Source organism: Lutjanus erythropterus, chromosome 5 (assembly GCF_056507025.1).
Source record: "Lutjanus erythropterus isolate fLutEry1 chromosome 5, fLutEry1.hap2, whole genome shotgun sequence".
Classification (NCBI taxonomy): domain Eukaryota; kingdom Metazoa; phylum Chordata; class Actinopteri; order Lutjaniformes; family Lutjanidae; genus Lutjanus; species Lutjanus erythropterus.
The window spans coordinates 9,438,566-9,456,985 of NC_139321.1; the positions used below are offsets into that span (position 1 = coordinate 9,438,566).

General features: G+C 39.5%; 1 protein-coding gene across 1 annotated transcript in view; it reads left to right on the forward strand.

Annotated features, from left to right (window-relative positions):
* The window catches only part of tenm1 (teneurin transmembrane protein 1), a 259,840-nt gene that overhangs the window by 232,467 nt on the left and 8,953 nt on the right, over window positions 1-18,420 (forward strand). The window contains exons 26-33 of the mRNA XM_084718704.1: window positions 3,821-3,908; window positions 6,752-6,948; window positions 8,198-8,511; window positions 9,123-9,295; window positions 11,578-11,822; window positions 13,371-13,664; window positions 15,027-15,271; window positions 15,999-16,141. Coding sequence (XP_084574830.1) covers window positions 3,821-3,908; window positions 6,752-6,948; window positions 8,198-8,511; window positions 9,123-9,295; window positions 11,578-11,822; window positions 13,371-13,664; window positions 15,027-15,271; window positions 15,999-16,141 — 1,699 coding nt within the window. The remainder of the gene's footprint in view (window positions 1-3,820; window positions 3,909-6,751; window positions 6,949-8,197; window positions 8,512-9,122; window positions 9,296-11,577; window positions 11,823-13,370; window positions 13,665-15,026; window positions 15,272-15,998; window positions 16,142-18,420) is intronic.

Genomic DNA, 18,420 nt, shown 5'->3' on the forward strand with positions numbered 1-18,420 from the left:
TCTGTGATCATAGCTTTACCTTTCCACCAATAGCTCCTTCACCCTTCTTCCTGTCCAGTCTTCTGTAACACACAATTAAAAGACGGGGACAGCTCCAGCCAGTTACAGGCCACGAAACCAGAATTTAGTCTGGAAAATTTGGTTTTCTTTTCAATGTAGCACGCAGCATAAATACAAGAAACAGGAGGAACTTGACAGAGGTTCTGCTGGACATCAAGCTTGCTCAGCTGATTTTGAAGCACAGAGCGAAAAGGGACGGGACGTTATTTTATTGTCACTACTTATTACACCTTATAATTATTTTATTTCACTGTACCCTCAGAAATCTGCAGGTGTGTCCCTCTTAATAATTTCAGCTGCATGCCTCTGTGAATGATGAGAGAACAAACACATCTGTTGCAAAACTGACAAATGAGGAAATGACTTCTCAGTTGAAACTGACACCAGCAATCGTTCTGGCCATATGATGTCATATACCCTCATATTTGTTGCACTGCGGTCATGTTTTCTCCTGTGGTCACAGATGTTGTGCAAAAAGAAAATGTTCACAATCGGTCTCTTACATGTAGACATACAAAACTTTGATGCATGAAAAAAATTTAAAAAATAACGTGTTTTCAATTTAGGAAAAAAGAAAAAAATCCATTAGCTCCATTAGCTAGCAGCATGCTATCACAGGCCCACAGCGTCTGGGCAGCAGCACCACAAAGATATTGCCTGCTGGACTCAATCTATAGTCCCTTTGTGGTCAGCAGCACCATGCTGAGTCTGTGGGGAGGCAGGCAGTAACATAAAATACTTTTTTGATGGAGACCGGGCAGTTGTGTTTGATAGAGTGATGAAAATACCGTTATTCTTTCTGTATTTTTCTCACCTATTTTATGTTTGTTATTATTTATCTTGCATCTCAGAACCAGTCACACGGAAATTCAAACTAGAACAAAAAAAATCCTCCTGTCTCAGAGCAGGACGTGAGAGTTATTCATGAAGGCTCATACACACACACATATACACACACACACACACACTGACTGAGCAACAAGTAGAAGTTCTCCTTAGAGAGTGAACAAAACGTTTTATGACACTGAACCGTAAAATAAAATTAATGATGATGTGTTGCAGATTTTCTCATGTGCAATCAGCGTATTCACGAACCTGACAGGCTGATGCAGATCCAATGTGATGCTGGAAGAACTAAATTAAATATAGTAAATTGTGTCACTTGTAAGACAAACTAGCTGAGCACAGGTACAGACTTGACAATATATTTTAAAGACGTTAAAAATGACACATGTATTAACCGCTACATTTCATCTTAAATGGCTTACACAAGCTGCATCTTGTGCTGTTTAGCCAGAGAGTCTTTTTTCTGTATAATCAGCCCTATTAAAAGTACACGTGTCTTGGCCACACTAAGTATTTAGGCATTGTTTCGGCACTGCTGTTGGTCTGCTCTCGTGGTCCAGGCACGTCTGTCTGTCACACACGCCTGAAACACTTGGCCATCACATCAAGTGCCACACATGCATAACCAATATGTGTTGAATTTAATTTTTAATCTTGCATGGGGGCAGGGACGTTATTGAATATGCATGGTATTGGAGCTTTGAGGTGCATTAAAATCACAATAATTACATCCTAAATCAGCTCCGTTATGGCTGTGTTTGTTTGTTTTCAATTAAGCACACATTGCAAGAACTTGTTTTCTCTGAAGTGGGCATATTTTTGAAGATAGAGCCTTTACAGCATAGTCACAAGACTTTAAAGTCCAATCAATGTCTTTGAAGAAGTTGGTCATTATTTTAAATTAAAAAGTCTTCTCTATTTCACCACTTCTGGATTGTGAGTGAATGTTTGTCCTAACGCTGTGGACTCAAAACTGATAAGAGAGCTCTACTGGTCTTTCCTTAGGATGAGCTGATGAAATGTCTTCACTGCTTAGCCTAAAATTAGGGCTAAATGTGCAGAGTTTTTCAGCCAGTCAGGATTGATTTTATTCCCTGAGATGCTTCATAAATACAGAGCGAGGTCATCAAACTTTAAAGGAACATTCAACATTCAACATTTTGCTTTTCTTACCAAGTGGTAGATGAGAGGTGGGATACCACTTTCGTGTCTGGATGTTGAATATGAGGCTACTGCCAGCAGCTGCTTAGCTTAGCACAAGGACTGGTGGACATGCAGAAACAGCTAGCCTGCCTCTGTCTAAAGATAAAAAAATCTGCCTCGTCACCTATAAAGTTCTAGACTTGAAGGAATAGTTTGGATTATTTGATATGGGGTCGTACGAGGTACATAGTCAGTGTTTTAGCTACAGTAGATGGTGGTCAGCTGGTCCCCAGTTCAGTGAAACAGAGGGGAATAGTAGCACAGAAGCCAAAACTGCTGTGGAACAGGGTCAGGAGCAAAAGGTATCTTAGCCACTTTAAAAGGTCTAAAAGAAATCAGTGTACAAGTGCACTCTAAATGTGGAATATTTTTGCCACTTTACTTTACCGTCACACAGCCTTTTCTGATGCAAAACTGCTGTTATATAAGCATCACTCTCTCCAAAACAACCAAACTCCACATGAAAAATTAGAAATATTACCTCTCAGAACACCAGAGTTGCTGGTCTACCGATGCCTCGATCTGTTAGTTTGTTTGGGTTATTGGGTGACTTCAGTAGATCCGAACTGTCCTTTTAAAACACAGAAGTCACACAATAACACTAAATAACAAACAGATCGAGGCAGTGGTAGACCAGCAGCTCCTATGTCCTGCAAAGTAAAATTCATGGATATCGCCTGTGGAGTTTGGTTGGTTTGGAGAGAGTGATATTTGGTTTATATAATGGTGGTTTCCCATCAGAAAAGGTTGTGTTACAGCAAAGTACAGTGAAAATAGTCTCAACATAACATACGCTTAAAGTGATGTTGATTTTTTTTAGGTGGACCTTTTTTTAAGTGGCTAAAACACCTTTTGTTGTCGACAGCGTCCTCAGCAGTTCATCGCTTACCTTCCATGCTGCTGTTCTTCTCTTCTTTCCCAAAATGAATAATGAATAAGTACGTCATGCAACACCACATCAAATAACCCAAACAACCCTTTTTACAAGTTATTTCTTGTTTTTACACATTGTTCTGATTCTGGCGTTTTGTTTTGTACAGATTAAACAAAGAATACAATGTGTTACAGGATTTATATAGACATGAGAGTGATATTCATCATCATTCATCATCATCCATCTAACTCATGGCAAGAAAGCAACTGAGAAAGACAACTTATTAAATTGTCAAACTAAAAAACTGCTATAAAACCACACCGCAAATCAACTTTCCCAAAGGGGTAATAAAGTTAAAAATACAAATTAAGCATATCTTCCCCAATCATCTTCCAACAATAGACGCTCCCCTTGCACCAGTTAAGAAGCCCCCCGCCCGCCTCCTCCTTTCAAGATACCTCAAATTCAAACTGTTGTTTTAGCAGTTTTCATCTTCATTTATAGCACTCTTCATCAGTACAATCAGTTTAATTTGCAACAAAGCCCCATTTTTGCCAAACACTGGAGCTTCATGATTCTTTTGTTTTTCTTAAAATTAAAATAATGCGTCTAAGATATCATCTTTATTTGAAGCACCAGTAGACGGAACACCAAAGTTTTCATTTTAATGTCATTAATTTGTCTTTCCAGCTCAGGTATTTGTGAAATGCCATCATTATCTTGTTTTGTGCTGCAGATTAGACATGACAAAGGCTGTTGCTGAACATTATCTTCTGTTTAACAATGATCTCCCACAGCATTTTGAAGCCGCGAATGACGTTTTCGAACATTTCACAGGTGTCAACCAACGGTGAGATATCTGTTATCTCTGGAGCCCCCACGGACTGTGACTGTAAGATAGACCCCAACTGTGACTGCTTCTCTGGTGGGTCATACCACACACACACACACACACACACACACACACACACACACACACACACACACACACACACAATGTGAGAGCAGGATTAAGTAATGTGAGAGTATTAGATTATGTCTAATAGGATTACAGCACTAAAAACAACATGTAACTGCACTTAAAAAAGCATATCAGATCAGATCATACTTGGCTTGGTTGAGAAGTAAGGAAGGAAACAAAAACAAGAGCACTTTAAAAAAAAAAAAAAAACCTTTGACATAACTTAAATTAATGGAAAAAGTCAGTGTGTCTTGATACCGAGTGATTAAATCTTACTGCCTGTGTGTCCCTGCTGGCCAGTGATTTTATTAGTGGAGTTTAAGAAGAACATTTTCTCTCTTGTCTGTCTCCTCCACTGTTTTCCACTCTACTTGAATGTGTCTAAATTATTTAATCCAGATGGAATTTTAATATCAAAGAAGAAGAAAGAAGAACTGTTGACGCTCTTTGAAAAATAATAAAAAATTTGGAGGTGGCACCAATCCGATCCAATATCAGTATTGGGACACAGTCCTGACATAAGGCATTTATCAGGAATCAGCTGTACTCAGATCTAAAGTCCACAACACCAAGTGTTCTCTATTGGGAAACTTGACCTTAAGAAGTGCAAATTAAGAGCTCAGTAGCACTTGTCACATCCACTCTGTATTTACATGTAATATAAGGGAAACACCTTCTACATTATGAAGTTAAATTGAGCTGGAGTGAGGAAATGTACTTGCTGCTTCACCCATGATGTGACAATAAACCGGCGCAAAAATGACCATCACAAGGTAAACCATCATGTTCTGAACAAACACTTCACAAACACACGACAATCATATTTCAGAAACTAACTGTAACATTTGCATTTCAGAACAGTGTAGTGCATCATGGGAAATTATGCACATGTGAATGTCATAAGCCAGAATCCTACAATGTCCCACAATGGTTAAAGGACGCAATTACAGAAGTTACAATACACAAACTACACAAGCTTCCTAGACTGAAGTTTTGTTTCATGTAATCTTACTACTATCCTTACTACTACTGCTACTATTACTAGTACTACTACTACTATTGCTACTACTACTACTTATAATAATAATAATAATACTAAGAAGAAGAAGAAGAAAAAGAAAAATCAAGACAAAAAGAGCGCTGGTTTCGGTATAGTATAGTATTGGCAGATATTTCAACTCAGCTTTCGGAAACAGGTCGGAACTGAAAAAAAAAATATCTCAAAAGAAATGATGATAATGTTGTTAATGTAGACAATAAAATTATACAGGAAAGAAATAACTATCTACAGTGTCACAATGGAAAAGAAAGTACGTGAATGTCACAAGCCAGAATGCTACAGCGCCTCACAACAGTTGAAGGATGCTCTTACACCAGTTACAGTACACAAACTACACAAACTTTCCAGACTGAAGTTCAGTTTCACAGTTTCAGCCTCATTTAATCTTACTACTACAACAACTACTACTGCTACTGCTACTACTTCTAATAATAATAATAACTATAACAATAATAATAATAATAATAATAATAATAATAATAATAAAGACGGCAAATCCAAATTCAGATATCAGAATCAGATCAGTCTGGATTGTGGAAAAATAATTATGATAATGAGGTTTATTTAAACAAAGACAATATACAGGAAATAAATAACTATCTACAATGTCACACTGCAAAAGAGTAAATTGACTGTGTGAATGTGTGTGTTGGCTATGCAGAGGGGTATACACAAAGCATGTGTCTGTGTGTCTGTGTATGGAGGGATGTATTTGTATTGGTATTCATAGAGAGGCTCCATTTTCGCAAAAACCTCCAGCTAAATTTCAGTAAGAACCAGCTTGAGAGAAACCTTTCAAATCCATTCAAATTACAGGCAAAAGGAAAAAGCTCTCGTCTACCCGCTGAAGGTTTTCACTGGTTGGTGTATCATGGAAGGGCACCTGAAATGTAATAAAGGGAAGAGGGAAAGGACCAAACAAATAAGCAGATGTTCTTTTGACAGTTAGGCCATGCTTTCATTGTAAGTGTCAGAGGATGTGATTTTATCATTTAATTCTGCTCATAAAAATCAGTCGCTTTTCTATTCAAAATGGAGGGAAGTGTCTCTCCCATGCCACAAGCCAATGGGCTGTAACCATCCCTATTTCTTGGGTTGTACTTTGCATATTTTCAATCATGTCTTGCTGTTAACAGATGATTACTCTCTTCAGAGGCTTTCCGTTTCCATCCCCTTGCCGTACACACTCACGCAGTGTCTTTGAACATGCGCACATGTGAGCACACACTGACACGCAAACACAAACAGACATGAGCGCACACACGCACAAAAACATACGCGCGCGCACACACACACACACATAATGTGCATGCTGTCAAGAGATAAACTGCCACCCTGCTGCCTGCACAGTCCCATCAGAGGCCCCGGGCCTACTGCTGACAGCATCTAAAGGGCTTCACCCGGCTATTACCCTGCTGTGCTACCAAAGACATCTGAATGCATTCAGTCACCCACTACCAGCGTCTGATAAGGCTGAGGTCACTATCAAGGTGGTCGTACCAACTCCAATGGGACGCTTGGCTATCCCAACAAGTCCGAGTCCTGAGCTGAACTGATAAACGCTTAAGCGGCACCATGGGAGCTTCATATTTCGCAAAGCGTGCGTGTACCAGATGTGACTATTCTGTTTCTCTGCAGAATAATTTGTATTTCTCAGTGTGTTTATGACTGAGGGTGACTTCACTTATGCCGTTTTGTTGATAAAAGAGTTCTCATTGAAATAACGTCTTCTTGTTTCTCTTATCAGGAGATGGAGGTTATGCCCGTGACGCTCGTCTCAAAGCTCCTTCCTCTCTGGCCGTGGCCCCCAATGGCACCCTGTATATTGCTGATCTGGGCAACATCCGGATTAGAGCCGTCAGCCCCAACCAGCCTCAGCCCAGCCCGGCGGGACTGGTGGAGATCAGCTCCCCACTGGACCAGGAGCTCTATCTCTTCAGCCAGGTAAACAGTGCTTGAGAATATCTGTGTAGAATATATTTATTTGTTTGCAGAATTTCTAGATAGTTGAGTGCTATGTATATCTGTTCAGATGAGAATAAGGATAAGATCCTTGCATTAACATATCGTGATCATGATCATGATGTCCTAGTGTCAAGCTGGGTGTCTGGGTCCTGAAAAATATTTGTAAAACACTAAAATATCCCAATTCAACACTGATCTATTTTAATGTGTGCCATTCAATCAATGTGTCATTGTCAAGGCCGCTGCTAGCCTATGAGTCATACAGTATGATGCTTTCTGCCTTTCTGAAAGAACCTGTCAGTATGTTAATGGTTAGTTGTCATGCTGAAGAGAAAGTTGGTCTTTTTTAACAAGCTCCAGGAGATTTACACCTTCCTTTGTAAAGTATATGGCAATGACAATGTTTCGTTTGTGGTGTCTGTGGTGTTGAAAGGTGTGCTCAGTAGGTGTGCTATGTGCTGAAATAATTTTCCCCAATCCTGATGAATGTGGTGGGTGGATAGGCGGATAGATACGGTGGACACATCTGACTGGACACTTCAATGATGATGTAACCTGAGACGATTTTAAATTACATTTCACAAAAATAACACCACATGACTTCAAAATGTCATGCTAACAAAACTGAAGAGTAACCAAATAACATCTGCTAGCTTAGCTAGCTAATGCTAACTCTAAACACACAGCTCTGTGTGTGCATATGAAGATTAAAAATAAAACAAAACATTTATTTGGGATTGGCAGCGACATGTAAGGGATAATGTACAGTGAGTGGGCCATTATAGCAAAGTAAACCCTAACTCACCTGAAGCAGAGGGATCGTGAATCACCCTGAAGAGGTTTATTTTGCCAAAATGACCCACTCATTGTACATCGTCAAGCTTATTACATGGCAACTTACTTATGAAAACATTTTTTAAATGATGTTATTGTTTTCAATCAGTCAATCAACACTTTTAATACTAACAAAGTCCTTTCCTCAATAATTTTTCATCTCTAAGATTTATCTTATTGCTTCCGTTAAGTCCCCCAGAGTCTATGATCAGGACTGTGTCCATAGCAACGATCTGTTATTCATAGCAGCGGTTTGTTATTCAGAAATATCAGACCTTAGACGACTGTAACTGACCAATTAGAGTGAAACTATGGTAGTGAGTAGTTACTAAGAAGAGACTTTACACTCAAACTTGCAATCCAAACCTGAAAAATGTCTTCTTCTCCGTGACAGAACGGATCACACATGTACACCAAACACCTGATCACGGGCCACTACCTGTACAACTTCTCTTACGGCACGGACGGCCAGCTGTCTGGCCTGACGTGCCGCGACGGCCACGGGCTCCAGGTGAGGAGAGACGCTCACGGAGTGCCTCTCTGGCTGGCCCTACCTGGCGGACAGGTGTACTGGCTGTCTCTTAGCAACAGTGGAACACTGAGAAAGGTGTCAGCCCAAGGCCATGACATCGCCCACATCACTTACCATGGCAACACAGGTCTCCTAGCAACCAAGAGTGATGAGAACAGTTGGACCACTGTTTATGAGTAAGTCTACAGTTTTTTTTTTTCTCTGCTTATTGTTCTCAGTTTTTTTCCTTCTTTTTTTCTCTCTGTCTTTTTTATCTTTCTTTCTGTTTTCCTTCCTTCTCTTTTCCACTTTCTCTTTCAGTTGTGGTTGGCTGCTTGACACTGAATGTATGCATGGGAAGCTTGCATATGCTGTATGTGCATGTGTATTAATATGAGACAGAGGGTTTATGTTTGCGGTGTGAAATGTGAGTGCCATCTTGTGGTTACTTATGCAGCACTGTAGAAAGCTGAACTTTCCTTTCAGCTTAGTCTTTGTTTAAGTGACTGATTAGCTGAAGGACGTCCCTGCAACACTTTGATCACACAGGTTCAGAGTCACACACATAGTATACACACAAAAACACATCTGTCTGAATTATTCACCACTGCCAGCCGAGTCTCTGTCTCAAATTCCACAGCTGGATAATTACACATATAAATCATAGTTGACACTCACTCTGTGCCGATGTTTGTGTATGAGAGGAGGGTGATAGTGAGAATGCATACGTGTGTCATTTGTCCAACAGCAGCGGTTATCTGTGTGCGTTTGTGGTTGTACATCATCGTCTTTGTGTTTACTCCCCAAGGTACAACAGCGAGGGCCGGGTGACCAACATCACCCTCCCCACCGGTGAGGTGAGCGGTTTCCACGGCAACCTGGAGCGCTGGTCTCGGGTGGAGGTTGAAGCGTCAAACCGAGAGAACTTTGTCACCAGCACCAACCTGTCTGCCAGTGACACCATATACACGTTCCGACAAGGTATAGTATCATGGCAGGTTTTGTGGTTTTAATCACCCCTCACAGGAACAAAGAACAAAGATCTAAAGCATAGAGCCAAAATATGGGGGCATGGCTATAATGTCCCCACATATTCACTGGTTGATAGGCAAGAAAGATTAAATCTCACCACAGTGAGAAAATGGAAAACTCCAATTTAAAAGGAGATCTACTATAAACTTTAAACTTTCACTTGAGGAGGTTTAACTTTTAAAATTTGAACCTTTGTAGCTAGATAGCAAACAATCTAATGTTAAGTTAACTGAGTTAGCAAACAATACAGTGTTTTTTAATTACTTTTTAACTATCTAGCAAACAATGTAATATTTTGTTAACTTTTTAGCTAGGTAGCAAACAATATAAAGTTTTTTGTAGTTTTTTACTAGCTAGCAAACAATGTAATATTTTGTTAACCTTTTAGCTTAGTAACAAATATTTTGTGTTTTTTACTTTATAACTTGCTAGCAAACAATGTAACATTTTGTTAACCTTTAAGCTTGGTAGCAAACAATATAAAGTATTTTTTAAACTTTTTTACTTGCTAGCAAACAGTGTAACATTTTGTTATCCTTTTAATTTGCTAGCAAACAATATTATGTGTCTACTTTATAACTAGCCAGCAAACAATGTAACATTTTATTAGCTTTTTAGCTTGATAGCAAACAATATATTTATTTTTTAAATTTGGGTAAGCAAGCATTTTCATATTGATATGAGTATTTTGCATTTACACATTTAGTCACGGTATAGCGTCATGGCACATTTTTACGGGTGCCTTATCAGTCCACATAGGAACAAAGCAGAGTTCACACAGAGCCAGAATATGGGGGCACCAATGTAATGTCCTCATGTATTCACTGGTTGACAGCCAGGAAAGATTACAAGCTCACTACAATGCATCCAGCCCCCATCTAGTTTACCACAAACATGCCACAAGGCCGCTTATGACTCATCTGGGGGGGACTAAAGCATAGACAACATGCACAGATGTGTATAGTGAGCAGACTGTAAGGTTATAGTGATGTTTAAACATTTATGACTGGCAAACTGCAATAACGTCCCTGTTATTCTGGTCAGGTTAGACACACTGACCTGTGTTTCTCCTTCATCGGCTGCACTGGAAGGAGATTCACAGCTTTGAGAGAAGATTTATTCCTTCCTGTGAATAAATTCACATATAGATCTGATATGACTTCTTTACATAACCCGACTAATGGGCAGTATTACAAAAAAAAGTGCTATTTTTTGCCTTTTATTTACAATAAAAGAGGCAGATCCAACTGACGTGCGTGACGTCTTAGCGGCCGCGAGAAAAAATGGAAAAGAGGGCAGAGATGAGAAGAGGAGAAAATGAGTGTGGAGTGGAGAAGCCGCTCGTGGGAGCAGTTTCTTCTCATGTCATCCCTTTAATTGCTTTCTAGCAGTTGTCACAATGACAGGACTGCAGGGAGAGAAAAGCCGCTCCAACACACACAAATACACGCAGAGCTACAGTATGACAGAGCTGCCAGGGAAGAGTTGAAATGACCCCCTATTTTAGAGTCCACTCCCCCCTCCCCGTCTTTACTTCCACCACCCACAAATTCACTGTGTCTTTTCTTGCCTCTGAGGCAACAATAACCATATGTACCGAAAGAGGTTTTACAGTGGTGGAGGGAATAGACGTTACTATCCACTTTATTAGCCACGTTAAGTTTTATGATTAAAATATACTTTTATGACTATTTTTGTTTTTTTGTTTTTTTTTATTAATTGTCTTTTAGAAATGGTAAAGACGAGAAAATGTGCTGTTTGCATGTGTACATTTTGTCTGAAATCTTAGTCAAAGAAATATAGAAATGAAAGTACAGTGTCTGAGACACCTCTGCAATGTGTGAAAAACTGTCATGGCCAAACACCCCTTCCTTCAACCCCCCCTTTTCTCTTTCTGTCTTTGTCTGTCCATCGGCCTCTCTTTTTCAATAGACTCCAGCTTTCTAAACATACAATAGCGGATACAGTACAGCGCTACTGTTATAGAGGACATTTAAGCATAAAGCAAAGAGAATTTATCAATTAATTCAACAAAACACACAGACAAAAAGCCAGACTTGTATTCATCTCATTGAATTTTCTCAGAACTGTTTTTGAAAGTCAGTGACTGATGTTTTTCACACTTTTTTCTATCTGTTGCTGCATATTTGCCTCGCTGTGTGCATGTGTGGTTTTTGTATATGTGGTCAAATCATCTAACACCATCCACCCCCCCACCCCCCCTCCTATAGACCATGCTCAGAGTTCATACAGAGTCAGCGCTGACGGCTCATTCCTCGTGTCACTGGCGAGTGGGATGGAGCTGTCGCTCAGCACGGAGCCCCTCCTCCCAGGAGGCGTCGGGGGAGGAGTCAGTCCCACGGCCAGCCGCTGTAACATCAGCCTACCCGGAGACCACGCCCCGAGCCTGATCGAGTGGAGGCAGAGGAAAGAGCAGAGCAAGACAAACTACAGCACATATGAACGCAGGCTCAGGGTAAAATCCGCTTACATCATGGTTTAACTTTAAATGACGTTGCTCCAAAAATATCTAAAAGATTCCGATTAAAGGGGACATTTAGAAGGACAGATCAACCCAGTTGAGGTCTATGACGTGTCTCTTCGTTTTATTCCAGCTGACAGTTGACAAAAACTTTTTTTAAAATCAAAGTAGGAGAAATTAGAGCTTCTCTGCTCAGCCATCCTGAATAGGCAAACTAGGCTAACTAACTTCTGAGCTAACGACCAAACAATGTAACATTTTACTTTTAAGCTAGATAGCAAATTGTATAGCATTTGGTTAGCTTTTTAGCTTGCTAGCAAACAAAATAACTTTTTTTTTTAAACTTTGACTAGCTAGCAAGCAATGTAAGTTGCTGTTAATTTTTGGCAGCTAGCTAACAATATAACATTTTCTTTTATTTTAACTAGCTAGCAAACATTGTAATGTTGTATTCTTTTTTGCTAGCTAGCATAAACAATATAATTGTTTATAAATTTTTAGATTGCTCGCAAAAAATATGCTGTATGCTCTTTTTACTTTTTAGTCAGATATCAAACAGTGTAACAGCTTTTTAGCTAGCTAGCACTCAAATGTATTCATTTTTGTTGTTGTTTGTGGGTAAGCAACTATCTCCATATTATTTCAATTCTAATTTTGATTTCCAAAACTAAACTTGACTTTACTAAACTGAGATTAGTCTTTAAACGTGCAGCAGAGCTCTGCTTAATTTTAAATCTGGATTTACTCAGAAATAATCTCAGATTTAATTAATCTTTGTTTTGTAAAACCCGGTCAAAAACAACATATTTTTCAGCTACCTCAGGTAATATAGAAAACACAGCCCTTTAAAATTGTGGTAAGCAGGAAACGCCAGCATGGAAACCTGCGTGAATAGGTCAGATTACATCATCTCAACCACATCTTAGAAAAACGTTAAGTTAACCAAGAGTTGAGCAATCTGACCTTGATACATCCCCCAAAGTGACACCTCAAAGTGTACTCAGTGCTGTATTCGGTGGATTTGTTTTTTTGGCAAACTGTAGAGCCGTTTGAACAATGGTACAGCTTGGTGTTACACAACATGTTAGATGTTTTGACTGATTAACAACGTCACTGGGAGAGAGCTGATAGGTCAAATGACTCGGAACCTGTTAGCTGTACTTTCCACAAATCACACGCCGACTGTAACCACCTCTCTTCTTTTCCCTTGGCACAGAAAGTACATTGAACAAACAGAATATTTCACGAAATAGAAAACCGACATTTTATCTGATGTGCACTAATTAATTAGCAATCCCCAGGACTCGGTTCTTCACTTGTTCACAAGGCAATTTATTGTTATTATGCAGGTCCAGCTTGCTCTAAATGTCACAATTAATTTATCTAAACTAATGAAATCTCTGCTTGTCTCAGACATTCCACTTCATTTATATTTGCATGTCTGTGGCCTTGTTTGGAATTTATGATTATTATGAAGCAGTGAAATTAAAAAGTTTTATTTTGTTCTCCCTCCGGTTGACATTTTACTGCGTTTCTTTTCAGGCGCACAACAGGAACCTGCTGTCCATAGACTTTGATCAGAGCACCAGAGTGGGGAAGATCTACGATGACCACAGGAAGTTCACCCTCCACATCCAGTACGACCCGCTGGGCCGGCCCGTGGTCTGGTCCCCCAGCAGCAAATACACCGAAGTCAACATCAGCTATTCTGCCGGAGGACTGTTGTCAGCCATCTACCGAGGCGACTGGTCCGAACGGCTGGAGTATGAGAACGACAGGGTGGTGTCAAGAGCCTGGGTCAACGGCAAGATCTGGAGCTACACCTATGCAGACAGAGTAAGAGGTGTACTTGCAGAAAATGAGCTTGGAGGGTGATAGACGGTTTCTCTCTGTATCATGCTGAGATTTGTTTGATGGCTTCACTCCAGCTTGTTTTTCTCGTTGCTGTTAACAGACATCTAACACATCTGCTCTTCCTTTGTTTGCTGCATCGAGGCTATCGCAGTTATCTGAAACCAAAACTAACACTAAAAGTATGAAAAAAAAATGCTTCTGTTGTATGAGATGAAAGACACAAGTTGAAAACAAGTTCAAATCATTTATGTCTGTATGCTACCACCCATGTTTGAATGTTTTTCATCCCTCTGAGGAAGCCGTTGGTTTCCATTCATTTCACTTAAATATGAAAATCAATTTGCAGACTAAAGATTACTAAGATTACAATGTGTCTGCTTAACAGTTTTTAAAGTTCATTTATTGTGTAGACTTTTAAAAGTAATATACTCTTACATAGCCGCATGAATACACAACAGTTCCATAGCTTTAAGAGCAGCAAAAGCAGACGAGATGTTCATTGTGATGAATTGCATAACTCAAGTAAGTTTCAAGGCCCTCTAACTTGATTTTCACTGAGTGGTGAAGAGAAAAGAAACCAGTGATTTCCTGAAAGTGGGTTTTATAGCAAACACTCACCATGCTTTGAAAAATGGGCAGAAATAACGTACAGTTCATGTAATTTTTAGTAGAAGGAATAAAACATGCACAGAGGTGTGTTCCTTTAAGTGTGTGACAAAGCTCAAAGCTACCAGAAGCTATAATTTCCGTCCTTGAAATTAATTGAAATATTTAATGAAATGATATTCAGTCTGAAATATATTTAATGTCAGCTTTTGGTCTAAGACCAAATTAGAGTGTAAATGAGCTTATATTACAGAACCATCAAGAAATTAATAATACCTGCATGTATTATTAATGCATTAATATTGTACCTTACAGTTAAATAGAAAAGTATTTTTACACAACATTGTTTTACTGCAGTTCGAGCTGTTAAAATAGCCGCAGGGCTGCAAACGCACATTTTTAAGGCTTTCTTGAAAAGTCAAAATCAAAATTAAACAGTAAACAAAATCATTGCAGGGGTCCAAAAATCCCAGAGCTCCACTTCTGGTGATTTCTTCACTTTCTTTTACCTAAGTTTTAAGAATTAAATAGTCTTCAACGATTAACTGCAAAATAAATGGTCCTCAAGGTAAAGCCAAGGTTGCTTTTAAAGTGCAGACATTTTAGTGATGGAAAGTTTTCATTGAATGACACTGAAATAAAAAAAAAAAAACTGAGAGACAGAGAAAGAAAAGGCTCCTCAGAACAGAGAGCTACAGTATTATCACTCTGCTGTGCGTCTGTCTGTGTTTCCTGCAGTCCATTATGCTGCTCCTGCATAGCCAGCGGCGCTACGTTTTTGAGTACGACCAAACGGACCGTCTGGTTGCCGTGACGATGCCCAGCATGGTGAAGCACACCCTGCAGTCGCTGCTGTCCATCGGCTACTACAGGAACATATACACTCCTCCCGACAGCCAGTCCTCCTTCATGCAGGACTACACCCTGGACGGGCGCCTGCTGAGGACTCAGTACCTGGGGACAGGACGCAGCGTCATCTACAGGTACGACGCAGATCGCAGAAATATCACTGGCTGTTAGTTTTATCAGTTCATTTGTGGAGCCAATGCAGCGTGGAAGAGGTGACATTGGCGACGCCACCAGTTTGATTTTGATGAAACTTGGAGGCGTTATGCATCTTGGCACGGTCGTCAGCCATATAAAAACATAACGCTGATTGGCTTGATGAAGGTGCTATAATTAAAGGCTAATCTGAGAAATTTAAAAGCCCTATTAAACAAAACGTGCTACACGTACACACACACACACACACAGCTGTCCTTACAAATTACACTGATTGGACTAATGGGGAGGCTGATTAAAGGTCAAATTTTTTATCATCATACTATGTCAGACACCACTGATCTGATTTTGATGAAAGTTGGAGGACTGATTCGGGCAGCGTTCTGGCATTTAACATTTTTAGTACTCATTGGCTCGATGGGGACACTACAGTATAATAAACGGCCCCATTTTTAAGATTCAAAAGGCCATAACTGCCACAGCAGCCATGTGATTTTGATGAAATGTTGAAGGATGATGCAACTTGTTTCTTAATGGCCGAAGGGAACTTTGTATTATTCATGAAGTTTAGCGTGTTTACTTATATTGAAGTTCAGATGACTTTTTTTTTACTATTTAAACACTGTTTTACTCCACATCTCTGACACAACTTACTTATTCATCACCTTTTCTATAAATTGCTTTTTTTTTCTTCATTCGTTTTTCAAGGTACACACCAGCAGCGCGGCTCTCTGAGGTGGTTTATGACTCCACCCTGGTGACCTTCACTTACGATGACGCCTCTGGCACTGTCAAGACCATTCATCTCACCCATAACGGCTTCATAAGCTCCATACGATACAGACAGACAGGTATGTACACACGCCCTCGCAGCACGTGCACGCTGAACAGACAGAACGCACAGCTGCAGATTTAGAACATTTCTAACGTGCAGTAAGTCATCACGAATTAATATCTGGACATAAAATGGACTTAAGTGTGTCACATGAAGTTTCTGTATTGTGATGAGACAACGCAATGGTGCATCTTCAGCCAGATTTCTTTAGTGATAACGAACTTTGTAGTTCAGCTTTGAGTCAGATGCGATGCTATTTCATCTGAGACCGAGGCAGCCACCGTTAGAAGTGTGAATAGGGCCGGGCAATGTTTGAGTGGAAGAGACTGTGGTCTACCACAGCTGTAAATACGAGACCACCCCCTGGGCTCTGAGCTGCGCTGTCTCTTCTCCACCTCCGCAAACCATGCTGCCTGATCAAAGTGAGCAAGCGAATGTATGAATATAAGCTAATATGTGGTGGCCTGTGTGTGAATATGTGCTACATTTCTCTCGCCTGCTGACATGTGAACATTTGCCTGTGTTCAGAGATGGCTGCAAATACATTAAAAAGTATCCCGTTACAAATAACAAATACCTACTTATTATATGTATAAATGCATAAATAAAATTCAAAATACTAGTATGAGAAATGTATTTAATTAAAGCTGTGACAAGGAACTTAGTAAAAACCTCCTCCTCCTTTTTAAGAGGCTAACTTTGCATTTCTAAACAGGCTTGTTTCATCTGATTTGAAGGAGAATCCGACCCACTGGCAGGCATTAAGAATAAATATATAGAAACAGACAATCTTCTGATGTTCTTCTTAAATTACAGTATGTAGGTCATATGGAGGCAGCAGAGACTGTTTCATAACCAGTTAAAAACACCTTGTAGTAATGCTATACAAACTGACATCTTTAGGCATTTAGTCGCCTCAATATGAGTCTGACTTTAAAGGTACAATAGTTAAAAACATTATAAAATGATTAGAATTTCCAACAGAATGTTCCCTGGAAAAGTGCTGAGTTTACCAGCCAATCGCAGCTACAGTTAGCCGCGGTTAGCTGTTGTTACCTACCTGTTTGAAGTATGAATTTGACAGGTGGCCAGTTCTTACATGTTGTACCTTTAACCATCCATCATAGGTTTGAAGTGGTTGAGCAGGACGTCATGGAGGTGGGAGGCTGAATATTCAGGGCTGCATGCTGGGTGTTTCTGTCAGTCAAAGCGACCACTAACTGAGAGAAACTGGCCACAGGAGCACAACTGAAATATGGTAGTTAACAATGAGTGTGTTCCTGGACCCGGCAGGACGTGTCACATGATTCATTTGCATTTAGCCGGACTGTGATTAAGATAATTGGGGTTTTTTTCCTACAGTTTAAACATGAGGTTAAAAATGTGCCTTATTTGAGGGTAAATGATATATTGAATAATAGAGCTGCAACAATTAATCAGTTCATCCGTTATTATATTAATGAACAACTATTTTGATAATCGATTAATCATTTCGAGCCATTTTTAATAGAAAAAATGCCAAAATTCTCTGAGTTTAGCTTCTCAAGTGTGAATGTTTTCTGGTTTCTTTACTCCTCTGTGACAATAAACTGAATATTTTTGGATTGTTTACATTTGAGGATGTCGCCTTAGGCTTTGGAAAACAATAATAGACCAAAAAACATATAGATTAATCAAAAAACAGATTAATCAATAAGGAAAATAATTGTTAGTTGCAGTCATATTAAATCATCTATTTTAAGTGTTGTACACAAAAACAGACTTTTACAGCATTTTGTCTTATTTTTTTCTGCCCAACAAAAAAAAAACATATATACAAAATACACAAAAGTAATTAAATATGTATTTGAATTACATTTAATTTAAATACTGGCTTTCTCTCTCTGTGTTCATACAAATCTGCATCAGACAGGAAATCATTAAGTCTTACCTGAAGCCATCAATTACAACCCTAATAATGGGACAACTGCTTCACTTTTGATTTGGAAAATTAGTTAGAAAGACATTGCACTTCATAAATTGCTGTATTATCCAGTAATGGCGTGACCATCGATGGGCCCCTTTAGCCGTGGCTGCAGATGTGTTCGCATTCCTACATTGTTAATACAGTTCACCAATTCCCTCAACTTACAGAGTCTTTCCAGGGTCGCTGACAGCGCTCTCATCTCTGCTACTGGTTCACTTCACATCGCTTTGTGATTGGCTCGCCACGATCAGGTGTCACTAATCTGCGAGGCACAGCTGTGTGTGTGTATGTGTGTGTGTTTATCGCTTTGCCCTCACTGTGAATAGACT